This window comes from Camelus ferus, chromosome 13, assembly GCF_009834535.1.
Source record: "Camelus ferus isolate YT-003-E chromosome 13, BCGSAC_Cfer_1.0, whole genome shotgun sequence".
In the NCBI taxonomy this organism is placed as follows: Eukaryota; Metazoa; Chordata; class Mammalia; order Artiodactyla; family Camelidae; genus Camelus; species Camelus ferus.
The window spans coordinates 41,254,418-41,282,266 of NC_045708.1; the positions used below are offsets into that span (position 1 = coordinate 41,254,418).

At 47.4% G+C, this 27,849-nt stretch overlaps 1 protein-coding gene and 1 long non-coding RNA gene across 2 annotated transcripts in view; one reads left to right on the forward strand and one right to left on the reverse strand.

The window, feature by feature from the left end:
- LOC116668019 overlaps nt 1–13,193 on the reverse strand; it is a 57,153-nt gene extending 43,960 nt beyond the window's left edge. The window contains exons 1-2 of the long non-coding RNA XR_004325055.1: nt 13,097–13,193; nt 8,995–9,205 (exon numbers count right to left, since the gene is read on the reverse strand). This is a non-coding gene — a long non-coding RNA (uncharacterized LOC116668019). The remainder of the gene's footprint in view (nt 1–8,994; nt 9,206–13,096) is intronic.
- Nucleotides 1–24,049, forward strand: part of C8A (complement C8 alpha chain) — a 58,192-nt gene extending 34,143 nt beyond the window's left edge. The window contains 4 exon segments of the mRNA XM_014561724.2: nt 13,774–13,905; nt 15,057–15,214; nt 19,643–19,865; nt 23,510–24,049. Coding sequence (XP_014417210.1) covers nt 13,774–13,905; nt 15,057–15,214; nt 19,643–19,865; nt 23,510–23,661 — 665 coding nt within the window. The 3' untranslated portion in view covers nt 23,662–24,049.
- The last annotated feature ends 3,800 nt before the right edge of the window (nt 24,050–27,849 follow it).

Below are 27,849 nucleotides of genomic sequence, written 5' to 3' on the forward strand. Positions count from 1 at the left end.
TAAGTGTGTAAGTCGATTATGTTTTTCCCTTAATGCAGGATATTGAGTGTAGCTTAGTATTTGAAAATACAGGTTCTGTCATTTACTAGCTGTGTGATTACTGGCAGATTATTTAATCATTTTAATTCTCAATTTCCTCACCTGTTAAGCCGGTGAGATTAATGGCATTTAACTCACCGAGTAACTGTGAGGAGGAAGCGAACTTATCCACAGAAAATATTTAGTGTCATGCTCGGACTCCAATAAGCAATTGCTAAAAAGGTTCTAACTTACACTGCTTGGATTCAAATCTTATCTCCACCGCTTATCAACCATGTGACCCTTAAGCAAACGAACCTCTTCATTCCTCAGTTTCCTGTTCTTCTAAATGAGACAATGGCGGTAGATACTTCATAGGACTGTTATGAATATGAAATGAAACAGTCCCTGGGATCAGGTGCCCAGCACCGGGCATACAGTAAGAATTTAAAAGTGTTACCTATTATTGCTGCACCCTGTTGGTGTTATTACCACCACGTGTTTATTATTCCCAGATTTCCAGTTATTAGCGCTATAATATAACTATCCTCTCCTCTGTAAAGTAAGGACAAGAAGACAACCTGTCTCACAGGGCTCTGCCATCAGCCAGCTCCGAAACACTGCTCAAATGGAAGGGAAATCATTATCACTGCGTCCAGCCTTCAGTGGCCAACGTTTCTGCTGCAGAATTGGAGCCGCAGCAATCATGCCTCCTCCCCCGCTTGCCCATTTTTTAAGTCAAGGTCATTCATTTCTGTCCTGAGAGCTTCACCAGTTTGGGAGGGGCTGCTTCTCCCATTTATCAAGGTCACTTTGAATTCTCATCACTATCTTTCAAAGTGTTAACAACTCTGCCCAAATCAGTGCCTGCATTCCATCATTCCTCTCCCTGATGGATGTCAGGCCACAATGACCCTGGAAAAGGCTCTTCCAGTGAGAGGGCAATACATTCAGCCATCATTGATCATCACCCTCCAGCTAGGGTCCTTGGACCAACTGGTCTACCACCTAACACACTGTAGAAAAAGCCACAGGGACTTGTAAGTATAATGTCAATTATAGTTCTGCATTCTCTTCCTCTATCTTCCTTCCCTCTATTTATTCATTCCTTTTAGCTTTTCATTCAACAGATACTAAGCACACATAACATGGTAAGCCCTGTCTACATACCAACATGGGTCTCTTATCTTATGTAGAAGGTAATGCGATTTCTCTGTTGTAATCATCTGTATATAGTCAGGGATGACTTATTACATGGACAACCAAACTGGTTACCACCTAAAATGAATAACTTATTTTTCTACTCACTGTACTTAGAGTTAGCTGAAATATTTGGTTCTGATAAAATATATTTGCATATAACAACTCCTAATGTTGGCAAAATATAATCATTCACTTCTGGTATTCACGAGGGTCTTCATATTAGCTTAGGAGAATTTGTATTATTATTTTTCCCAATTTTATAGAGAAAAACTTGAAGTCCAAAGAGCCCAAGTAAATGGCTCAACATGATTCAGCTGTATAGTTGTGTCTTGTCCAAGTATTTAGCACCCTCCACCTCCATTTCCCCATACTTCTGTCATTCATTCTGATACTATATTCCAGGGGCTTAGACTCTAGCAGTGCTGGTAAGACAGCCAAAATTTACTGAGCATTTCACTATGTGGCAGACACTGAGTCAGGCAATTTAAATGCACTATCTCATTTAATCCTCAGGAAAGACCTGGCAAGAGGCTATTATAATCCCCAATTTACAAATGAAGAACTGAAGTTCAGTGATGTTAACTAAACTTGTGCAAGGTCAAGGTCACGTGGTCATTATGGGTGGAGCCTGTGGTCAATTTGCAAAACTGTGATGTTAACCAACACGCTGTAAATATCTCAGAGACAGCTTACCTAGGATTTTTCCTAGGCTTTTTCGAACTGCAGGCCACAACCCATTAACAGATTATAAAAGAACTTTAGTGGGTCATGACCAGCATTTAACCACATGAAATAGAATACCCCAGGATGGAAAGCTTCAGAGAGCATCACACAAAGTATGGTTAAGTGTTGCGTAAGTATGTGGGTGGGCTGGACCATGGTATAAAACGTACTGCTTACATTTCGGGGTTGTAAAAAATCGTTAGAAACACTGTCTTAACCCAGTGGGCTCCACTGACTGCAGACAAGTATCTAACCACTTTAAATAAAGGAAGAATCATCAGTAGTCATAATGAAGGCATTAGGAAGTGTATTAGTTGGGGTTCTCCAGGCTGGCATGTTTACATCTATGTAACGATACTTCTTGTAAGAAATTGGCTCACAGAATTATGGAGCCTGACAGGTCCCAAGATCTGCAGTTGGCAAGCGGTGGGCCAAGGGCAATTGACAGTTCAGTTCCCATCTGAGTTCAAAGGCCTGAGAACCAGGGCAGCTGATGGTGTAGTCCCAGTCTGAGAGCTAGCAGGCTTGAGACCCAGAAAGAACTGATGTTTGAGTCCAAAGGCAAGAAAAAAGCCAAATTTCCCCTCAAGATGGTCAGGCAGGAAGACTCCTCCCTCACTTGGGGGGGGGGGGTCAGCCTTTTTGTCTATTCTGCACTTCTACTGATTGAACAAAGCCCACCCACCACCAGGGAGGACAATCTGCTTTGCTCAGTCTACCAATTTTAACACTGATCACATCCAAAGACACCCTCAAAGAAACACCCAGAACAACGTTTGACCAGATATCTGGACACTCTTGGCTTTATCAAATTGAGACACAGAATTAACTGCACAGCAAGGTGGACAAGGGGGAAAGCTAGAGGTAGATGTAAGTAATAACTGCCAAGTGGGTGTGTGAAGTCTCCTATGATGAAACAGTTTATCCAAATGGAAACGAGCAAGCATTCGCTGAGTTCCAACTCTGCGGCAGGGCACATGCGGAGGCAATACATGCGTCTCCCCCCATTTACACTCTGGGCAATGCTTTGAGCTGTGTTTTACGGCTGTACTTACTTTACAAATGAGGAAAATCAGGCACTGAAAGAGAAAATGACCCATCCAAGGGGACACCACTGGCTAGACGCAGAGCGGGGTGAAATGCGGATTTCTAATTCCCAGTTCAATGCTTCTTGTGATACCCTTGGGTATTTATTTATCTTCCTTTTTAAAAATATTTAACTGCTTATGATAGCTTTGAAAGTGGTTAAAGCAGGTTTAAAAAAAATCTCTAAGGGAGTCTCCACTCCTAGGGCAGTACTGGGTCAGGTTGACCCCGAATTGGACACTGCAACAGAGAACTGTTAAAGGTTAAACTGACCAGCTTGTGATGGTCTGTTCTGAAGCTTAGGTGCATTCACAGAGCTGGGAACAACCACAGTGTGCTGGCACCCACAGCCCGCAAAGAGGTGGACCTTAAAGGCCGGAAGGCCAGAAAAAGTATGTAAGTCAACAATGGCAGGGGGTTTTAATAGCAAATTCTATCAAGACCACTGAGTTGAGAACTGTGAAACCAGATATGGACTCAGCCAGAAAGTACTGTGATCAATTAATCATGTCTGTCAGAGGCAGAGGCGGACCCACGGTAGAGCCTCAGTTTCCTTCCAACTGGGCTAATTTGGAATCCAAGCCCACCAATGCTGTGCCTGCAGAGTCAGGAGTGGTTCCTAAAGGGTCTGAGGTGGAAATGAGGGCCCCTGGGTTATGTATTTTCTATTCCTTTACTAGAATGAGACAAAGGCAGCCCCGATGATTAAGCTGTCTATGGAAAGTAACTGCGATGAGATGGACATATAATTTCCATCCCTCAATTTTTTTCAAATGTTCCAGAACATTTATGTATTACTGCTGTTGATGGCTTATAACTTCCTTTCAGGAAGGTTCTGAGTGGAGCATTCTCCCTTCTTATCCAAAGTAGGAGGCAGGAAGCACTCAATTTCGGAGGAAAATCCTTCTCATATTCTGATCTCCATCCATCCATCCACTCATCTAGTAAATACTCACAGAGAACCCATGATTTCTGGGGACTGAGGGGTGAAACACACAGATCTGTGCTCTGGAGAAACGTGTAGTCAGTTGGGGGCTATGAATAATACAGTGTGATAAATACTTGAACAGAAATAAATACAGCAGACGCACAAAGGAGGGAGCAACCCAACCTTTCTGCCCCTCCCATTTCCTAGACTCTAGATACCTTCAAACGTGATCTTCTGAGGTTGGTTAGGAGGAGTAGGAGCTTGCCTGGTGGACAATGGGGCCAGAGATTTCTAAGAGGAGGGAGCTGCATGGGTGTGGCTGAAGACACAAGTGGGTAAGGGTGAGTAGTGGGAGGTAAGTGTCCAGATTCACCCAAAGGCCAGACTCTTGGTGGAGGGCTTGCCTCTGAGGCCAGGGTGCATAAATGAGAACAATCCTGTGGCTGGGTTATGGCAGGAAGAGTACCGATGTCTAGTAACCTGAAGTGGAGTCAGTGTTGGCCTCCTAGCGGCCACAGAGAGGTTGACAAGCTGCAGAATGGCAAGCTGCTGGAGCTATGCAAAGGTGGACATTGAGACAGGAGGGGCCCTGCCACCAGACAGGATGGCTGGCATCAAGGGAGCGTGCGTGGGCCCCACTCAGCCCTCCAGCCCACTGCTCACCATTGGGCGACGTTATATGAGCTACTTGCTGGTGCCTTGACTTAATCATACTCACTTTCTCCTTGGTGCTGTCCCTTCTACCTGGAACTCTGCTCCCCTCCCCCTCTCTCCTTCCCCTGGCTACTGCTTACTCACCCTTAGCCTCTGCTTAGGTAGGATTTTCCAGGCGGTCCTCCTGCCTGCCCAGTTCTGGGTTGGGAGCCTGTCTTAGGTACTTCAGTGCACCCAGGACGTGGCTCTCTGTATGACATTACTGCAATGCCTGTTTGCACAGTGCATCTTGTGCATGATGCGTCTCTGGAGCTTTGCCCTAGGCTGAGGCTGGCTCACAGTAGAGGCTCAGGGTCTTTTCAGCAGGGGTGGTTCAGAATCGAAACTCTTGGATGCCTGGCATTCTCCAGAGCTTTTCTCACACGCTGCAGAGTCGGGGGTGGACTCCTAAAGAATCTGAGCTGGACTGAACAGTGGGGAGGGTGTGGTGGGCAGGAACCTGACTGCGAAGGGTCTGAGATCCACGGCTAAGTCGTCTGGTCCAAAAGGTCTTTTACCGTGTCCGCTAACCAACCAAGCACCCTGAACAGACAGGCACCAGATTCTAACATGTGCCAGGCTTTATCCCCAGTTACCATGACAACCAGGCTTCACGGTGATGGATGGTATTGATTGACTGACAGACTCCTGGTGTCTTGGCTCTGTCCCTACCTCCCTTAAGTCATTTGCATACACATGGATCATAGGCTCTCAGCACCATCCTCCTGATTTTGTCCTGATTTCTGTCTTTCCACCTCTAACACTGAAAACAGCCTCAGCCTGAAAGGAGAACAAAGTGTGATGATGTCAAAATTACTCCCAGGGCCACCTCTGACACCCTCTCCCACAACTGACATAATGTGGCAAGGAGAAAATGGGCTTTGGACATAGACCTCGGTTCAGTCCTAGTTCTACTATTTCCTCATTCCATCATTTGGGGCAAATGACTTAAACTATCTCAGCCTTGATTTGCTCATCTCTAAAATGGGAATAACTGTGCCTGCTGTGGAGTCATTTGTGACTATTAAGTGTGATATGGATTTTAACACATGGAAAATCTTTGCCTAGCATAGAGGGTGGATGTCCCCTCCATCTTCCTCACTCACTCCCTCTGAGTCTACAGTACAGCTTATACTGTTGAGAAGTTGGCGAAGAAAAGTGGTGTTCACAAGCCCCTCAATTTCCCCCATTCTCTGATTTTCCAGTTCAGTATCAGGAACCTGATCTATGTATGTGGCAGCATTTCCAGCAGCAGTAATAGTAGTAATACTTGACCATTACTGCTAATTCCGAGCCAGGCACCACGGGAAGCACTGTACGTGGCATGGATTATTAACTCATTTAACCCTCTGCACAACCCTATGAGGTAGACAGTGTTAAAATCCCCACCTTACAGATGGGAAGACCGTGGCATTGAGAGGCTCAGCCAGTAAGTGGGCATGGTCAAATGCCAGCTCTGGCTGTCTCCATCTCAGAGCCTGGCCCTCAGCTACACTGCCTCTTGTCAGGACCCGAATCATCTAGCAGGGCTGAGTCCCTGAAGATAGCCCTTATCCAGCAGGCAGAGACCTGAGACTGCTGTCCCAACATGGCTCACTGGGAGCATAGGTTCTTCTTTCTGGGCTGCTTTGTAGAATGAGGCAGTCATGGAATGAGGGGCTTGGTCAGGCCACGCCTGCTCATGCCACGTGATGACCTGCAGAGTAACATTGGTTTGATGAGATGGTGCGTGCACCGAGTTTGCATACAGCACACCTTGCATCACACCTGGATTCTCGGGCTTGTTAGTCATGGAACTTTGGGCAAGTTACCTAACAATCGTAGCGACAACTAACAAGATTTGCTAACATTTAAGTGTACCAGACACTGTATTTAGAGATTCATGTATAGAAAGTATTTCCATCCCCATTTTCTGAGTTTTGTTTATTTGTTTGTTTGTTTTTCAGGAGGGGTAATTAGGTTGGTTTGTTTATTTAAGTGGAGGTACTGGGGATTGAACCCAGGACCTCTTGCATGCATGCACTCTACCATTGAGCTATAGCCTTCCCCATCCCCATTTTCAAATGGGGAAAATGAGGTATTAAGCCGTTCAGTAACTTACCCCAAACCACACTACTAGTGAAGGGTAGAACCCTGACACCTGAGTTCCCACTGTTAACCACGCCAGTGACTCCCTTTTCTAACCCCTGTGAGCCTGTGAAATGAGCAAATCCTCCTGGCCCCCTAAGATTGCTGTGAACGAGATAACATAGATGAAAGAGCTTCATAAAACAGCAAGTCGATCAGGCGTGAGATATTACACAGATGTGACTGGTGTTGTCAACCAAAAGATCTGTGACTCCCAACACGTTTTAGAGGTGTTGTCTAGATAGGCTGGAATCAGCCTGTCCCTGAGTACTTCTGGGGGCTTGTCACGTGCCAGGCTCCGTCCCAAGCCTTGTAAACCCAAGAGATGACTTTATAAGTTTGCAGGATCATTGGAAGAACAGACCAAGAAATAGACAATTACCACAGTGTGCTAACTACTCAGCTGGAGGGATGCAGAGGGACACCACGAGGGACACAGATACAGGGCCCCTGGGAGTGAGAGAATGCTCTCTACAGTTGACTGGGAGAAGTGCAGTGAAGGAGGTAGGGGACTTTCAGAGGGAATAGCACATGCAAAGGCACAGAGGTACTTGTACTATGATTCTCAGGTGACTAGGGGAGAAGCAGGCATTTTCATGGATTAACAGAAGCACAGAGCAGGGAGGTAAATTAGCCAACAGCTCTCAGCTTATATGGCCACAGACTTAACCATCATCTTTCCCAGTGTTAATGGCATGAAACAGACCATATGATTCTTCCTTTCCCTTCTGAGGCTGTCTTTGGGGGCAACCAACGTAGGAAAGCAACAGAGCACGGAGATCACAGCAACCTGAACGGCATTTGTTTGTTGCCGAGAGATAAATAATGCATTACACCTGCTGTTCTCCACCTGATGCTTTTAATCTGAGGAGTGACAGAGACTTGCAGATTCTGGCATCTCAGAAGTCAAGCTGCCTGGTTCTGCCTCGGAGCTCCACTGATGCAGCATCTCAGTGCAGACCATGAGGACAGCTCTCACAGCTGCACAATGGTCAAGACCAGGCGGAAAACAAGCAGTAGACTTGATGGTCAGATACATGTCCCCTGGGCTCCCGCCCTGCCAGACAGGCACAACAGCAGCTCCTCTTGGGACCAGACCAGAGTGGGAGGGAACCCAAGGATCTCCCAGTCCTTCCTTGACTAACCTGCATCTCCTTTTCCACTCTTAAGTTCAGATCAGGTTGGCCTTTCTGAGCAGACTCTCGCTGCTAGGGACACAAGGACTCACACGGTCTCCCTCTGCTCTCAACGTCCTCCTCGCTTTGTCTGGCTGATCCCTACTCATCCTTTCATACTTGGCTCCAGTTCCCTTCCACTGAGCCCTTAAGGAAGACTGCCCTGGCCTTGCTGCCTGCTTTCAAAGTCCTCATCCTACAGTACCAGAATTGGCTGTTAACCCGTCCACGCCTCCACACCTGACTATAAGCTCACCAGGAGCAAACACTCTCCCGAGTCCTCTATTTCCCAAATGCCTGGCACACAGTAAGACATCATAACATACACATGTACCCAAGTTATCCCAAATGTTCCTCAGGTGTTCTGGTGTGTTCTTAAAGCTTCAGAATCTTGGCTTTTGAGGAGATCTTAAAAGACCACTCGTCCATTCTTCAAGCCCTTCTACTCACAGGCAAACAGCCAGCTGCTGCTTGGTGCTCTCCAGATTTGGGGAGCTCACTGCCTCCTGAAACAACCCATATCCCCTTGGCCTCGGATCACGGCGGCAATTTACTTTATGAGGCTAAGCCTGTCTCCCTGTAGCATCTGCCCCTTCAGTCCTAGTTCTTGTGATCGCACAAACAAGCCTAATTGCTCTTCCTCAAGGCAACCCTCTGGGAAGCTGAAGCTAGTTCTGGCCTCTCTTATTCAGGTAAACATCCCCACCCCGCAAACATTCCCCAAAGAATACAGCTTTGAATTTCTTGACTCTTGTGCTTCTTATTCTCCAATCATTCCCTGTTTTTTCCCGTCCTTTTTTAGTTTTACCTTTATTGAGGTGAGAACACTTAACATTTGATCCAGTCTTTTAACAGGTGTTTACGACCACACTGCAGAATTCTTCATTCTTGGGGCCATGCTGGGCAGCAGACCTCCGGAACTAAGGCATCCTGCGTAGCTGAAGCTTTATGCCCGTCACCAGCAAGTCATCCTCCCCTCCCCCAATCCTCAGCAACTGCCATTCTGTGCTCGGCCTTCACGGCTCTGATCACTTTACATACCTCACGTTAAGTGGAATCACGCAGTACTTGTCCTCTGGGACCGGTTTATGTCACTTAGCATCAGGTCCTCTAGGTTCATCCATGTCGTTGCATATGGCAGGACTTCCTTCTTTTCAAAGGCTGAATAATGTCCAGTGAATGTCCTGTTTTCTTATTTCCTTTGAAAAGTGTGGCTCCCAGAACTTGGCCCCAGGCTCCGGGTTTCTCTAACCTGCATAGAGAGAGCGAGGTTATCCCCTTTTACTTCGCTGAGTATAATTTTCACCTGGCTTCATCGCCCTATCGAGCTGGAAGTTATCTAAGACTCTCCGGCCTTTTCTCTTATTCTCCTGCTAAGCTATGTCCATTCTTCACTGTGCTCATGCAATTGGCGTTTTGTCCCAGGACAGGATGTTACAACTTTCCCAAGTGAGCCTCATTTTGCTGGGCTTGGTCTGTGTATCCATCAGCCTTGGGAGGGCTGCTTGGATCCTCACTCTCTCCCTGGTTTCTTCCTCTGGGTAGATACAGTGAGCCTGGCTGCTCAGGCCACCTCCAGGGCATTGACTGAGACAGAGAGGAGGCCAGTGCTCCCTGACAGGCTACCAGCGGTCCTCTGGAGGACCATGGCACTCAGCATCTAATCCCCAGTGCACTGTGCAGGCTTCATCTGGGATACTTGTTTAAAACAGAGATGGCTGGTGACTCAGAAATACAGACTCAGAACTGACAGAGGTGGGGCCCAGGAACTTGTATTTTTCATAAGCACTCCAGATGATCTCAGTACGTAGCCAGGTTAGGCAAACATCAACTCCAGTTTTCTAGGTTCAAAAGCCTAAAACACAAGCCAGTTTGATCTGATCCAAAGCTGACATCTAAGGGGTCAGCCTGACGGGACGGGGTGAAGCCCGGGCAGAGCACCGCCTGGTCCTCTCGTCTGTCCCCCACGCCCCTCCCCTCCGGCCCCCACAAGGGCTGCACAGTTGCCCCAGACCTTTTATCCGTTCCTCCCTGTCGGCCTAGCGAGGCTGAAGAGGGATCCGAGGAGGCGAGCTGCCCAACTGGAAAAATGAGCGAGGAGCCAACATAATGTGCTGAGGAACCGACGTGGAGCAAAACAGCACCTCACTGCAGTACAAGCGGGTGGCACGCGCACTCAGGTGTCCGCACTTGTCCTTTTATTATGCCCGCGCATGCGTATTGTTCACAATGCTGACTCATGCTATTAGCGCATGCGTACATCTACTTCTTCCCTCACACACATGCAAGTTATTTTGAACTTTGACCTGTGTCCCACAACCTCCTCGCTTAAGACTACCAGCACTCTCCTTACCGCCTCCTCCTCTCTTTGTGTCTGTCTCTCTGGTTCTGTGTCTCTGGCGCCATATTTGACCTCCTCCGCCCCCACCCCAGCTTACTGGTCTTGGTTTCTCACGGCTGCTCTGCAGATGGCTCTGATCTGGAAGCCCCCATTGCTTCTGGGGAGAGACTCCTCCTCTAGCCCTGGTATATTGAAACGAGCAACTCTCGGGATCTAAATGAGTCGTCATTGAATATATTGCCCACACCTGCTAGCTTCTCAAGGCTAGGACCTTACTTACTCAGATTCGTATTATATTCATATTAGTTTTATTCTCACAGTGTCCACCTTGTTCAACACACAGTGTGCTGGGGACGGTGGGGTAGTAGGTGCTTACTAAATTTCTCAGCAGAATTTAGTCTGATGCCATCACCAGAATGAGTGAAAGGACCACTAATTCTTCTGAGCAAGGCAGTCTTGATTCTGAATCTCAGTTCCACTGTTTTTTTTAACTCCTTTTTAAAAAAATTTATTTTTTTTGTTACTGAAGTATGGTCCGTTTACAACGTTGTGTCAATTTCTGGTGTACAGCATTATGTTTCAGTTATACATATACATCTATATATCCCACTATTCTTTTTAGCTGCGTGGCCTTAGGCAAGATAATTAGTCTTTATGAACCGAGGGCATCTTAACTAAACATGAGAAGTGTGGGGTAGGTGTCTAAGGGCACCTTTTGCCCTCGTGTTGTGTGGTTCTTAAGTCACAGACCTCCCCTTACTGGCTGGTACCCTACTCCAGAGTCCTCGGGAGGCAATTCTTTGCAGTCCAATAGTGCTGCTCAAAACAAGCTGGAGTTCCGTCCTCCCAGTCACGCATGCAGGCTGTCAGCAGACCCTTCACCAGCACAGTCACTCCACAGGCATCCTCCAGACCCGTTAATCAGCTCATCCCTTCACTCTAATTCGGCAGCACTCCACCACTCACCTAAGTAATCACTCTGGCGTCTGCCCATGAATTCCTTTCATCCACTTCTGTTTATCACTGTTGAAGCATTTTTTAATCAAAACAATTAAATATGCTAAATCTTCCTCAATTAGTAATGCATTAAAAATGAAAAGTACTTGAACGGAAATGGCAGAAGCAGCCCTGTGCTTGGTGCTGAGTGCTGGTGCTTAAAGCATCACTTCCCCCAGGCCCTCTCAGCTCAGAGCTATCCAGGGACTGCTGTGCAAAGAGTCGCGGAGGCTGCGGGCCAAGAGGGGCCATGGGGAGCAGCAAGTCCAGCCCCTTCTCCGCACAGATGGGTAACTGAGGCCCCATGAGATCATAGGCCTTTTCTAAGCTCATACACAATGTCAGAGACTGGGATTTGTTTTGTTTTACTTCTAAAAAAAATAAAATGTGCATATATTTAAAGTATACAGCATGCTGCTTTGATACATACATATACACACACAAAGTGAAATGATAATTATGGTCAAGGTAATGAGCATATCTCCTCACACAGTTAGCTCTGTGTGTGTAATGAGAGCACCTGAAATCTACTCTCTTTGCAAATTTCTGGTATTCAACTGCAATTTAATTTTGGGTGGGGAATTAGATTTATTTATTTATTTATTTATTTATTTATTTATTTATTTAATTTATTTAATGGAGGTACTGGGGACTGAACCCAGGACCTCGTGCATGCTAAGCACGAGCTCTACCACTGAGCTATACTCTCTCACCTGCAAATTTCCAGGATTCAATACAATATTATGAACTATAGTCACCAGGCTGTATGTTAGATCTCTACGTTTACCCATCCTACTGAACTGCAACTTTGTGCCCTCTCGGCAGCATCTCCCTGTCTCCCCCACCTCCCTGCCCCGGGAGCCACTGTCTTACTCTCTGCTTCTATACGTTAGACTTTTTTAGAGCTCATATACAAAATCATGCAGCTTTTTTTTCTTTTTGTATATGGCTTGTTTCACTTAATGTCCTCTAGTTTCACTCATGTTGTCACCAATGGCAGAATCTCTTTATGTTTTAAGGCTAAATAATTATATATATGGTATATATACGGTATATACATATATATACACATATTGTATCTATATATAGGTATATAGATAATAATTTCCTTATCCATTCATCGGAGTGACTGGGATTTGTATTCAGGATTCCTGACTTCTACGGTTCTTTCCATCAGGAGCCCTTACCTAAGGACTCTTGGCATTCATGTAGTCACTCTTTTTTTTTTCATTCACTGATCATTTATTCTGAAAATCGTTACTGAACTCCTCCCCTATGGTAGGCACCGTGTCACTATGCTGACAAGAGGGTGGTGAATAAGATGCAAGTCCTTGACCTCAAAGAGTCTGCAGTTTAATGGGGATGCAGGGAAGTAAACTTGCTGCTCGGTACACCCTTGAAAATACTGAATCTAATCCTTAGCTTAATTGAATGACAACTTAAATTGTTTTTCTTCTGTGGTTGCCAGAATAATACACTGACTGGTAATAATTATTGTACAGTTGCAGTTAAACTTAATGATGTTTAGCAAATGCAAACTCCAATTCACAATCTTCAGAAGACTTTAGCTACAGAGGAAGTCAAACGCTGTAGCAATGGTCAATATTTTGCTCTGGTCCACTGTTCTAGACTTATCTTGCCAACTGACCAAGGGTTGGAAACCCAGCTCTTTTCACCTACAGGCTGTGGGATCAGGGCAAAATGATATTACTGCTTTGAGAATTATGTTCCTCATCTGCAAAAGGCAGATTCCTCAGCGGCTCCTCATATGTCAGCAAATACAGAGACAGCTAATGTGGGACTCACAGTTCTTACGGGATCAGAAGTCAAGCAGCCTCTCCGTGGATCTCTCCATCTGCATCTTCTCAGAGCACACTGGCTTCTCTGGGGTGCAAAGAGGACCTGCGAAATAGAATTGGGACAAAGATGATCTTTCAGGTCCAAACAAAGCACACTGGTAGCTCTGAAGACAGACGGACATGTTCTGCTCCAGAAATGCTTCCTGGAGTAGATGATATTTGAATTGGAGCTTGAGTAGCCTTTGGAAAGATGGTGAAGAGAGAGAGAGAGAGAGAAGGGGACAACGTGCAAACTGCCAAGTGAAGAATAGTGTCAAACATGGGCCAGGCCCTGTCAGGCATTGGGGTATGTGGAGATGGATGAGATAGGATCACTGTCTCAGGGAGGCTCAGTGGAGAATGTGCAAAGGAGAGGAAACAAGCACTTTTGACCAACTAGTGTGTGCCATACTTATGCCTTCTCAGTTCAGGAATATTTGGTTTGGAACCATCCAGAAGACAACACTGAAATTGGGTTTAAAGAATTGGGATTTTTAACCCAGATCTCTTAGGCTGCACCATTGAAGGTAGCTTTTATTACTACTTTGAGCTAATGAGCTGTGAGCTCCTACCATGAGCTGGCTGGGCCACATTAACTGTCTTTCAGTGTCTCAGCGTTCTGTGTTTCTCTGCTCCCTGCTGCAGGTGTTACTAGCGAAGATATCACTGCATGCTTTGGACTCTCCGTTGGCCTCGAACATGAATACAAACAGATAACACAAATTGGAGGACGTTTATCAGGAGACCACTGTACAAAACATGGAGGTGGCAAAATTGGCAAGTATTTGGTCACAGGTCTCCCAAAAAGAGAAGCCCGAGTTTCCCTTGGACACACAATCACAGCACGTACACTGTTTCTCCCCCTCAACTGATTCCATCTCAGTTATCAGTCACACTGCGTACCTGCTGAGTACACCAATCCAGTGACCTGCAGCGGCCCTGGTTTGAACTCCCCATGGGCTGAGGTCACCTTAGAAACACTGGATTTCGTATGGTGCATCCTCCTAGGTTATAAGCACTAGACAAAGATCCAAGTAGGAAATGGGATGAAAGGAGTGTGCAGACAGAGCCTGGAACGTTGACTGCTGACATGAAGGCCCATCGGGTACAGACGAGAGGGAGGAAATGAGTTTGCTGAGAGGGGAGGTGATTCCCAAGTCCACGATCAAAGAGTAATGATTAGAGAAGGATTGTACAAGAATATTTTGTGGCATTTCCTGAACAGGTCACTATGAATGTTCATGTATTCATTCATTCATTCATTCAACATGTATTGAGTATTTTCCTTCCCAGGTGGGAGACACAGAGGATGCAGGGATGATGACAGTATAGTGGATGAGTTGATAAGGTTCAAGTTACTCCCATGGCTTCAGGCTACTGAGGTGTCAGGGCCCTAAGGCAAATCCCTCTTCTCCCCAGTGCCCTTCCCTCTTCTCTCCATTTACCTGCCAAGATTGATCCGCTTCTCTAGACAACTCACCTTTCTTTCTGTCCGCTTCCCCACCCTCACTGTAGCTCTGACCAGGTCTTTCTCTGCACTGCTACTGAGTTGCGTAGAGAAATCTGTCAGAGCACCTACAAAATTTGATTGCCACTATTTGGCATACAGCAGGCACTAAGTAAACATCTGATGTACAGATGAATAAATAAATGGATGAATCATCATCCATTCTCCCATCTTCTCCCTCCTCCACACTGGGCTGGGCTGTCTTCCCAGTGTCTGTGCTAATCCGGAGGATGGATCTGTTTCTAAGTCCTGGGCCTTCTTTTCTGCCTCACCCTGCTGGTTAATGGAGCCAGACAGAAGAATGGGAGACAGCTCTAAGGCCAGCACACAAACTGGGTTCCAAATCTCCTGAGTGGAGTGTGCCAACCAGACCTTTGGCTTTGGGGGAAACGAGCTAACACGGTCACTCTCTCGACGGCAGACGGTGACGAGGAGACCAGGCTGGTGGAAGACATCATCTCTAGGGTGCGAGGTGGCAGTTCCGGCTGGGGTGGTGGCTTGACACAAAACCAGAGCCCCATCACATACCGTTCCTGGGGGAGGTCATTGAAGTACAATCCTGTTGTTATTGACTTTGAGGTAAGTCTTTTCGCAGTTGAAGAAACTCTACGTCCACGAGGAATGAAAGTGAAGCGGACCAGATCATTTCAATTTCTTATTATGAGCCTGTCAAAGAACAAGATTAAATGTAACGGCACGCTGAACTGGTGGCCTTCCCCACGCCTGACTACAGGGGTGCGTGACTCTAGACCCAGGCCCCAGGAGGGCTGGGATCACAAGTTTAATATCTGGTCAGTGCCTAGTTTTCCACTCACTGTCCCAGAATTTCTTCAGCCTTAGGCCACCTTCTAAAAAATCAGAACTCGCATTTATACATCAAAGACTTTAAAAATCACATCCGTTAAGTTGGAGGTTGACAAGCTTTTTCCGGAAAGGAGCAGATAGTAAATATTTTAGACTTTGGGGGCCATGCACCGTCCCTGTCATACAAGTTTGTCCTCTACATTTTTTTTTTTTGCAACCTTCAAAAAAAGTAAGAATCATTCTTAGCCCAAAGGCCATACAAAAACCAGCTGTGAGCCGAGTGTGATCCCAAGCCATAACTGGCCACCCCGCTCTAAGTGATCTCATCACACTGAACCTCTGGCCCAGACACGATTCTCCCCACTGAAAAGCTTAGGAAACTGAGGCTCCAAGTACTCAGGTGAATTGTTTCAGGCCACAGAGCTCAGGTGGGGCAGTACCTGGAGCTTAGACCTTTGGCCCTCCTGTCCAGTTCTCACGTCCCTTTCTCTGAGCATCTTCCTGGAAGCCATGCTTCTTAACCACTGGGGGCCATGTTCTTCTCCAGGGGAGATCTGGCAGTGTCTGCAGGCATTGTTGGGAAGGTGCTATTGGCATCTAGTGGGCAGAGGCAGGGATGTTGCTCAACATCCCACGGTGCACAGGCCTGGCCTTGTGGCAAAGAAGTACCTGACCCCAGGGGTCAATGGTGCCAAACGTGAGAAAGCCTGCCTTAATTCTCTGACCCCACAGAGGAAGTGAAACTGCATTCGAGCTGCAAAGGCAGTGCATCATTCTACCAGGTGTCACGCTATTCTCTTCACATGCAAGGGCAGCCCCTTAGGAAAAGAGTTGGATTCTGGGCTTTTAAATATTGTTGTTTTGTTGCCCATTTTCCCCAGACTCTGGCTCATTTTCTACACATCTTTAAAATTCCAGGTGCGGCTACATTACTTCTGTTAAAATAAGTACCAACTGTTAAACCTAGAAGTCTGTTATAACACTGTTCTCTCTGAAGAAAGAGGTCAGATGGATTAACCCTGATTTCATTTCTTCTCCAATAAGTAAGGGACCATTTTCACGCACCTGTAATTCACATAGGGCCTGAAAATTGCTATCACTAAGCTATTAGTGATCTGGGCAAAAACTGTAAAATTTATATCAGGAGTAATATATAAACTTTCATGGGCAAGAGGTGGACTCTGTTTGCCTTGAACAAAACTTCCAAGGGGAAGACTGACATTCATGATTTGGAAAAGGGCAAATACTGTCTTTTGGGATGGAGAGCCTGGTTTGGGGGTGAGAATGACATAGTTTGGCTCATGGCCACTTTTTCGATGTGTGACCTTGGGGGGGTTACTTTATTTTCTGAGCCCCAGTTTCCCTGCTCTAGAACATGAAGGTAATAAAATATTTCATCACAAGGTTAGGGAGAGAGAAGTGAGTACTGAGTGTAGTGGAGGAAACAGGTTCATGGAGGTTAAGAAAGCTGGCCAAATCTCAGAGCCAGTAAACTGCACAGCCTGACTGCAGCCAAGTCTGGAGATGCCCCAGGAGAAGTCTGGATCTGGTGCATGAAGCTGCTGGCAGGTCACAGAGCAGGGGAGTGACGGAGCTAGAGTGTGCTTTGAAAAGGAAATCCAGAGATACAAAGGATAAAAGAGAGACAGACAGAAGACAGAGACAGACTATGGACACGAAGAGGAGGCCAGTGAGTGGGTTATTTGGAACCTGGTGCTCAGAGTGAAAACTGTATCTTACTCACTTGGATACTTCTAGAAATCAGCAGTGCTGACTTATGTCAGGTACTGAGACCGAGTGGACATAGGAGTCACGCTATGTTATGTTCTCTCTCGTGTTTTGATGCTGTTATGTTATATATTGTGTGTTACATGTTATGTTACAGTGTGTTGATATATCACACTGCTTGCCTTCTCCAAATCTGTTCTCTCACTTATAAACTGGGAACCAGACGGTTGCCAGTATCTTTTCAATCTCTAACATTCTAAGAATGTTTTTCTCCATCGCTCTTCCCCCTTTAAGTCCCACCAGCCCTTCCCAAGGAGCACACCCTTTCCTCTTCCTGAGGGTTTGGGGAGGAGACATGAGAGATGGGAGTCTGGGTGCTGAGCCCCACTGGAAGGTCAAAGGGAAGCTGCCCAATGGTCCCGGCCTTCCCTGGGACTCAATCATCTTTAACCAGGGTGGCCCATTCCGCGCTGACTTCCTAACAATGGGGCCAAATTCCCTGGACTTCCAGTAATGGTCTTCTCCCCTTGGCCGGGGGCCCAGCCAGTCCTGACCTGAGCAGCCTGGTGACCTCAGCCACAGCCCCTGACCACAGGTCAGGGTTTGTTTGCCATGGCTCTTTCTGTACACATTTCCAGGAACCCCCCCCCCCCCCCCAGCAGGGCCAGCGCCCTTACTGACCTCTGATTCTCGAGAAGGGAGATTGCTCCAGCAGGGTTCAGTCCCACCTCTGGCTGGCTCTGTGACCTGGGCCGATCGCTCCCCTCTCAGGGCCTCAGGTTACACTCCTGTTAAATGAGAGATCTGGAAAAGAGGTTTTGTTTTATGATTACATGCTAAAATATATAGCTTTATGAGCATGCTGAAGATAACCACATACAAGTGCAATTTCAAAAATACAGGTTTTTATCATCACATCTAATAAAAATTCTGTATCCTTCTTCCTCTTTGCAATGGTATCTCACAATCATTACTTCTTTAGATCCTCATATGAATGCTAAAAAGTGGGTTATTATTCCCATTTTATAGATAATGGGGCTCAGACTTCGAGAAGGGCTGGAAGGTGGGCAGCATTTATTTCCCTTTTCCTGTGTGAGAGGCCTCCCCTGCCTCTCAGCTTTAATCCTCAACACACACACCTGGAGTGTAGCACTCGAGTTCCCACTTTACAGATGAGGAAGGGAGGTTCCGTGGGTAACGTGACAGAGATCACACAGCTAGAGGTAGCAGAGCTGGCATGTGAAGCCAGGTTTTCTTTCTTTCTTGAATTGAAGTATAGTTGGTTTACCATGCTGTGTTAGTTTCTGGGGTACAGCACGGTGATTCAGTTATATATATACATGTATAGTCTTTTCCATATTCTTTTTCATTATAAATTATTATAAGATATTGAATATAGTTCCCTGTGCTGTACAGTATAAACTTGCTGTTTATCTGTTTTAGATATAATATTTAGTATCTGCAAATCCTGAAATTCCAGTTTATCCCTCCTCTCCCTTTCTCCCCTGGTAACCATAAGTTTGTTTTCTATGTCTGTGAGTCTGTTCCTGTTTTGTAAATAAGTTCATTTGTGTCATATTTTTAGATTCCACATATAAGTGACATCGTATGATGTTTGTCTCTCTGTCTCTGACTTACTTCACTTAGTATGCTAATCTCTAACTCCACCCATGGAAGCCAGATTTTCTAGCTTGAGATTCAGTGCTCTCTGTTACATCTGCTACTTCCCAACCGGGGGTGAACTTTGCTCCCCAGGCAACATCTGGCAATGTCAGGCAACAGTTTGGGTGTTCATGACTAGAAGGTGCTGGTGGCATGTAGTGGGCAGAGGCCAGAGATATTGCTAAACAGCTTACGGTGCACAGGCCAGCTGGAAATGCAGTGGTGCCGAGGCTGAGAAACCCTGGACCATAGTCCTGCCTAGAATGGGTTGCCGCAGAGGTAAAGGACTCCACCGCCTCCCCCGCCACGCACAGGCAGGCGAACACCACACTCACACCGTTAGGGAAGTGCCCAGCAATGGTAACGCACATGTCTGCCAAGGGCTTTATTAATTTCTGCATTGAAGGCTGACAGTAAGAAAAAAATAGAGACTCGCATACAGACGAATACTTCATATTCTTCCCACTTCCTAAAAATTCTGGAGTGTTCTGAGCTCTCATCCTTCCCTGAGACCCAGGGTCCACAGGTCTCAAAGTCAGGTAGGTCCACTCCAAATTTCAGAGTGGTCAATTGTGTGTCCTGAGCTGGTCACACAGACACTCTGAGCCTCCACATCTTCATCCACGGGCTGGGGAGTTTATCACCTGCTTCACAGAGTGGCTGCGAAGAGCCAATGAGGCAGGAGAAAAGTTGAGTGTTGGACTCTGCGCCTGGCACATAGCAGGCCTTCCAGAAGCTTGACGGTCAGTTCTTGGGCTCTGGGAAGCTGGACAAAGCCCAGGGAGGGGCCCTCTGTTCTTTGTGTGCCCACAGATGCAGCCCATCCATGAGATTCTGCGGCACACGAACCTGCGGTCCCTGGAGGCCAAGCGCCAGAACCTGCAGCAGGCCCTGGACCAGTACCTGATGGAATTCAATGCCTGCCGCTGCGGGCCCTGCTTCAACAATGGGGAGCCCGTCCTCGAAGGTACCGGCTGCAGGTGTCAGTGCCCCGAGGCTCACCAGGGCCTCGCCTGCGAACGACTGGAGTTACAGGGTAAGCCCTGCGCAGCCTCGCTCAGCTTCAAGCCTATCCCAGCCCAGAGGGGCCTCCGGGCTTCCCAGCCTCTCCGTCCCGTGCCCTCTTGCCTTGTACTCTAGGAACCCACATTCTGAGCTTTATGGCTGACCCTCCACATATAACGGCTCTCTTGCTTTCTCCCTGCCATCGGGACCCTCTGTCAGATGAGTTTTTTACCAAAGTGTAGACGGACAACAGGATTCATTTCTGGAGGAATGTGTTAAGAGTCCCAGGGCCGCCCTAATAAATTACCCAAAGCTGGGTGGCCTAAAGCAATGGAAATGTACTGTCTCACATTTCTGGGAACTAGACATCCCAAATTCAGGCACAGCAGCCAGGCTGATTTCCTCTGAAGGCTCTGAGAGAGAACCTGCTCTGTGCCTCTCTCTCAGCTTCTAGTGTCTGTCAGCAACCTCTGCTATTCCTTGGCTGGTAGACACACCACTCCAGTCTCTGTTTCTGCCTTCACATGGGGGGTTCTCCATGCTATGTCTCTGTCTCCTCCTCTTATGAGAATTCTAGTTGGTGGATTAGGACCTTCCCTAATCCAAAGGACATCATCTTAACCTGATTTCATCTGTAAGGATCCTATTTCCAAACAAGGTCACATTCACATGTTAACAGAGTTTGGACTTGAACATATATCTGTTTGGGGCACAACTCAACCCACTACAAGGGACAAGTCAGTTGTCCCAAGGAGTCATGACTGAACACAAGTTTACGAAATGTTTAATGTTTAAATATTTAACATATGCAGCTACAGCATGAACCAACTGACATTAGAAAAGAAGGTTCTCCAAGAAGGTTTAGAAATACATATCCCTTAAAGATGAAAAGGTCTAGGCATGGATGTGAATCCCAGGTATTTTGTTAACTTACTGAGTCTCTGGTTAATCACCTCTTTCTGGGGCTCACCTTCCTCATCTAAGTTTCCTCTGAGCTCCAAGAATCTCTCTGCATGTTCTGATCCTAAGTTCCCAGTTTTCCGTGCATACTTGGTACATGGACTGATGACAAAAAATATACGCTATTAAATCAATGTATATAAATTAATCTCAACTGCAAGGAAGAAAATGTAAAAGCAAAAAAAGCTAGATGGGTGTATCCACAAGACTACAGAAAACAAACTGCTGAGACACAGGGTAGATGGGATGGGAGCCTGGTTTTAAGATGAGGTGATGGTAGGCTATGATTTTCTCATTGGCGGAGTCATTCTCAATGGGACGCAGGATAGCACAGCTCCGGTGTCCAATAGGCCCTTGCGTCCCAGTGCTGTCAGTATTCACGTGGGTGGGCATCCCCTGTAAAGTGGGGGTGACATCAGTACCTGATCCCAGGTGGTGGTGGGGACTAAACTAGCTAACTCCCGCGGCAAGCTCGATTCTAGTAAGTAAAAGAGGAGAGAGCTTCACTGGTAGAAGATCTACCCCGGGTTGGCGCCACGTCTAAATTCCTCCTCGGCTGGCTGAAGGGAGTACAGTGGGTCCCCACAAGCTGCCCGGTCCCCTGGAGGAGGGACTCAGAGGGATGAGCCAAGATGGTGAATGAATTCCAGGGACCTTATGAAGGAGGATGCAGAAAATAAACACCAAGCCGACCAATGACCAGGGCCAGGCCTGGTACAGTTTCCTCATGTGAATTGAAAAAAGGTACTGCTGGCCAGCTGGGTAAATTGGGAGAAACAAAGAAAACCACTTGGGGTTGACACTGAAAACCACTGCAGGGCCCAGGGATTTCTTGACTTTCAACGGAATCTGGACTGGGTTTCAGCCCCATTTGCTTCTTTGGCCGGGCAACTTTCCCAGAGGGACCAAAGGTCAATGAACAGAAAGAGTAACACCCCCTCATCCTGTGCTGGGCACTACTGCATCACTGTCCATCCATGAGCTCCTTTATTCCCCCAAGAATGTTACGAGATAAATATTGTTATTACCCCACTTCACTGGGGCAGGAGGAGGGTGGGACAATGTGCTGGGTCATCTAGCAGGGGAGTGTCAGGGCCACGATCTGGACCCACATGGTCTGATGCTAAGACCCAAGCTCTTCGTTGTTACATTATTCTGATTTGCATCCTAAGAGTCGAAAATTGGGGGAATGTGGACAGTGACTTGGAGATGATGGCACTGACTTTCGGGGAGTGGAGAGGGAAGGTATGTCCCAGGTCATAGTTATCAGGGACAGACATGATCAGGGACTGACCTAGCTTAAGGGACAGACGTGAGCTCTGCCTGGCTAACTATAATTACAGCACGTCAAGGGTCCTCAGAGCCAGTGACTTGCTTAGGTCCCTGTCTAAGGGTAAGGGCAAAGTGAACAGGGAATGTGGACTATCTCCATATGTCTATTCAATGATCTGGTGCTGGGCTCGTTGGCGGCCGTGCTGAGTCATACGTACATATACTAGGCATTGGAGAAAGGGGGGCGTGATGCCAATGATCTGGGGTGGAGGGGATGGCAGGGTGCAGAAGGGGGTTCACAGTCCCGTGTCTCCCGCAAGATTACATTCAGTTGGTGGCAAGCACCTCACAGGTGTTCTATTACCCTTGTTCCAAGCAGGGTTTGGCCATCAGGTGGCCTTGGGACTATCAAACTGAACCTTCACCAGGAGAGACCGATCTGGCAAGGAAATCTAAGGTTGGGGTGTCAGCCACCACGGAGACCCACTGACGTAGGTCCTGAGGGATTTTTCCCTGCAAATTTTTGCCTGTGGGGACCGAGCCACAGAGGTGGGCGAAATAGACAGAGAGCCCTGCTGTGGCTGCTCCACCGGGCGTGTAATTACAGAGCCGGAAGGGACTTGAAGATAATCTAATCCAGTGATACTCACACTGGGATATGAGGAAACTTGTGGTCTTACAGGGGCAGCCCTAGGGCAGCAGGGCAAACCTGACAGGTGCCCAGCTTCAAACAGAACAGCCCCACTCTCATCCATGTTGGGGCCCATATAAGATTTCATTCAAGAAAAAAAAAACAGTAATAAAAAATGATAGAAAAGCCGTAATGGATTAGCCCATCCTTCGCACTGACAGAGGTGAAGACTCAGGCTGAGAGACGGGCTGACTCAAACGCACAGGACCACTAGGAGGCAGCAGCCAGGGTGGAGGGAGCCTGTGAGCCGACACCCAGAGACAGGCCGCGGTCAGAGCATGTGTTCTGATGCTCTGGGCAGGGGATCTGTCACCCACTGTGGCCTTGTCATTGGAGTCTGAGGCGGTTGGATTTGCAAACCCTCACTCCAAAGCCCAGCCATCCTTGTCCCGGGGTGTCTGGCTGGCCGTTGTCTGTGGAGCTCCAGCCGGGGTCTGCTGCCTGCTCTTGGCACCCTCACTGGCTCAGTCAGTCGTCCAGAGGAGCGCACCTCCCTGCCTCTCTCTGCTACCCATCTTCCATGGAACCATGGGTTCCAGTTTCCTGAGACGGGCTCCCAGCGTCCTCTCCTCACTCCATCTGGAGTTTCAAATTAAATGTGAGGCGGTGAGCACAGAGGTCCCGACTGGCTACACCAAGGCATTTCCCCGAGGAGAGACCACAGATCACTCCAGGGCAATGGGACAGGGTCTCCCTCTGAACCTTCCCATCGGCTGCTAACCTCCTCCCACTCTGGGAAACTCTCTGTGCAGGAGCCAAGTCGGACGGTCGCTGGAGCTGCTGGAGCGCCTGGTCTGCTTGTAGCGCTGGGACCCGGGAAAGGAGGAGGGAGTGCAACAACCCTGCACCCCAGAACGGAGGCGCCTCCTGTCCAGGCAGGAAAGTGCAGACCAGGGCGTGCTGAGGGCCTCTGGGCACAGGCAGCGGAGTAACACCCACCCACAGCGACCACTGGATACAGACTTCTCTCGGCCGAGAGAAGACGTTAATCAGCACGGACTTTGTCTTTGTCCTGCCAGTCCCTGGCCGAAGACCAGGCCGGGCCATCGACCACCACTGTTCTATTACTCACAAAACTCAGCCAGTCACAGCTCAGTGTTAGATGTGAACTAGAGTGTTATCTGCTCACAGCACTCTGGATCATCCCCCCGAATTTTTTTTAAGGAAAGAAAGAAAAAAAAAAGGAGAAATCAATCCGTATCTTCGAGGAACTTAGAGGATGTTAGAAACACAGTCAGGCAGATGCTCTTGAAACAATCAATGGCCAATAAAACAAAGGATGATGAGAATGATCTCAGCTCTTTGAGAAATACATCTGTTCATCTGTAGAACCATTATTAGTTGGTAAAATAAGCAGACATACTGAAATAAGGAGAAAGAATGAAAGACTGATTTGTGGTCCTTCAATTGTCCTTCACTGGGACCCAGCATTTTCTGGTTTTCCTTCAATTCCTCTCTTGTTTACTTAAGTCCTTACCACAAACATCCCCTCCTTCCCAATTACATTCTCACAGCCCGCTATTCTTTACCCTCACTGCATTTTTCACAATTAGTAATTATGTACCGGGTCCCACACCTCCCGTGACTATTTATGACCTGTCTCCCCACAGACGGCAATCTCGAGGGTGGGGATCCCCTTTGTCTGGCCCAGCACCGCATCCCCAGAGGCCAGGGCTGCGCCTTGAACTGAAGGGACTTCACGAGCATCTGAGGAAGAGGCGAGGGGCTCAACTCAAAAGTCAGTTCAAAAATGTGGTCCCTCTTAGTCAGCCTCCCAGCGCGGAGTGGGGGAATCTGGAGGGGCCGCCCAGTGATCATCAGGGCACCTGCCCTGACCCACCAGTGGGAGAGCCAGTCATGCCAGCCTGCCTCCGTATCTCCTCTCCAGTCAGGCCTCAAAGACAGAATGTGTGTGTTGTGCTGACTTTTCTGTTGACCCAAAAGTTTCCCCTATAGATTGTGAGTTCCTGGAAGGCGACTCTACATTCCCAGTCGGTACTGACAATATATATTAGTGCCCCCTATCCTTCCAGAATCCTCAATCTTTTTAGGGTGATAATAAGACATACACACACACACACACACACACACACATATACACACATACACTATGTATATATACACTTACATACATGAAAGACTTAGAAGGGACACAGGACATTAATTGCTCAGTTAGTGCCAGAATATGTGGCACCCAAAATAAATGCCAAAGGCGGCCAGGTGGGAGAGAGACTTACCTTTCCTTGTGTGTATTTTATATACAGCATGGGGGGTGACCCAGACCTTGGGGGGGGTTTGAATTAGGCAAAGAGGGAGGAGACCTTTAAGACTTAAGTTCAGCATGTCACAAAGTCTAAACTTGAGAAGGAATATTAGGGGTGTGTGTAGGTGTATATATGTTGGAAATGGGGAGTGGGGACTAAAATAAGTCACATAAGGTACTTTGCACAATGCCTGTCACATGTCAATTACTAGCATCACCCTTGTTGTCATTGTTACTATTATTAGTTAAAGCTTATAGTTTAGAAGTTCATTTCCGAACTCTTGAGATCTGAAAGAAGTGAGAAATAAGACTCCCATATTGCTTCTCATCCTACCATTAATTTACCTTTTAATCTATGTTAATAATTAATTCCCATTTATTATTCACCAGGGAGTGGTAGTTACAAGCTAGAAAGTGACAAAAGGCCAGACTGGCCAGGCCAAGCTTGATCTAAAAGCGGTTGTTCTCAGCCTTGGTTGCTGGTGAGAATCACCTGGGGAGTTCTAAAAACTCTGACTTTTAGGTGTGCCCCAAACCAATTAAATCCAAATTTCTGGAGATGAGAGTCTGAGAGCAGTAAGGATTTTCTTCCTTCCATTTTAAAAACTTCCTATTTTGAAATAATTACAGATTCACAGGAAGTTGAAAAAAAAAAAATGTACAAGGAGTGCCTGTGTGCTCTGTACTCAGCTTCTCCTAATGGTAGTATGGTACATTTTGAAATGTTTTTGAGATGGATGTACCAGGCCTCATGCCAGGTGCTTTTGCGTACTTTCAGATTTCATGCTTCAAACGGCTCCGTGGAGATCAGTAGTTTTAAAAGCTCTCCAGGCGATTCCAATGCAGCCAAGGGTGAGAATCCTTGAGAATGGAGGTGTCATTACATGTTCACGGGGTGTGCAACAAGACAAAAGGGCACCACAGTAAGGTTTATATGTGAACCTATCTAGTCTTAACAAGGACCTTCTAAGATTTGTTTCATGAATCCCATTTTACAGCTAAGGAAACTGAGCCTCGTGGGTCCCAGACCTGGCAGGCTGGCCAGGGTCTGAACGCAGTACATCACACACATGCTCCCCAACCTCTGCTCTGTGCTGCCAGCCAGGGGAGGGGTGGGGGGAAGAAACCAGAGGCCAGGAAGCTCGTTAGGAAGTAAGTATCGTCATCTAGACGTGAGATGAGAACACTTGGATGAAGCAATTGCCCGGATCACCTGTGAACCCAGACCAGCAGCTCAGCAAGGCCATCTTCCTGTCGTTTGAGCCACAGAACCACAGCTGGCGTCCCTCCAGCTCCTCTGAGGATGCTGCACTCCCAGCAGCTGGAGAAATTAAAACGCAGCGGCCACAGCAGTTCGCGGGGCAGCCACCCTTCCCCCATCAGCGCGTCTCCCTTCAGGAATGCCTGGCGCTCACCACGCCAGAGGCAGAAAACTCGTCAAATGGATTCTCCCCCAGGTCCTTTCAGGAGATCTATAATCTAAGGCTTTATAGGTAGTGGATGTAAAAACACGGCTTAAAGATATAATCTTCAGCTTGACAAGGTGTCTTTTGAAAAGTAAATTAATGACAGAATGAAAAGCAGTAAGGAGCGGCTTTTTTCTTTTCTTCTGCTTTGAGAGAGAGGAAGATCTAAAGAGTTCAGCACTCAGTGAATCTCTTCTGAGCTCGATGCCTTGAGGGTGAAGAAAATGGACAGAGAGAAAGGGTCGGCTTCAAAAACCATGGTGCAGAAATGAGAGATGGCGGATAGATGCTTCCGGGTGCTGGGGGAGGCAGGGATGGCGATACGGATTAGCAGAAGGACACCTGTTGTCCGGAAAGAAAATTGGGGCTGCTTGGGAAATGGGTGAGCACTCTGGGGAGCCCTGGACTGGCTCCTGGGAGGGCCAGAAATGGGTCAGACGCAGTCCTGGCGCTGGCAGAATGCCCATCTGGTGGAGAAGGCCTGTGAACCAGCAGGAAGCCCAGCCTGGGGAGCAGGAAGACAGCTGGATAGGAGACAACGGTCAACAGAGTCTAGGAAACCGGCAGGAATTAGAAAAGCCAAGTGAAGAAGGGGCGGGACACTGGGGACAAAACAGGACGTGCAGAGGTGGGAAACCACGAGACAGGTACAGGGCGGGGGCTGCTCAGCTCCTGAGGATGTGGTCCCTTGTCCCCCTCAGGCTGGGGAGAGCTGGGTTTGGACTGTTGTTTTGGTCACTGGGACTTTCCTAAGGGCAGCCGTGCAGGTCTTGGGACGATTTCCATAGACGGCCACTTTCCAGCCATGTCCCTGCTCTCCTCCAGAGCTCCTGGTGGCTCCACGCCCCACAGACACTGTTACACAGCTCAAGCCTTTCCACCAGGATTCACAAAGTTCTGTCTGGTCTGATGACCAGGTACCACTCCATCTTCATCTCCCTTTGCAGATCTTATGAGCCAATATGAGCCAAAAGTCTGTAATCCCTAACAGGACCACAAAGGCCTGTGTACCTAGCCATCACCTCTATCTCTAACGTTACTTCCTTCCATTCACTCTCCCCTCAGTCATGCTGCACCAGCCATGAAAGCCTTTTTACTGTTCCTCACACCTGCCAAGTTCACTCATGCCTCAGGCCCTTTGCACCTGCCTTTCTCCTCCACCTGAAATGCTCATCCTCTAAACAAGCTCCTCCAAGACTCACTCCCTTGTTTCATTCCCATCTCTGCTCAAATAACCCTCCTCCAAAGACCTCACCCTCATTTATTTTTCTCATATACACATCACTATCTGAAATGACAGATTTCTTTCTTTCTTTCTTTCTTTCTTTCTTTCTTTCTTTCTTTGTCTTGGTCTGTCTCCCTT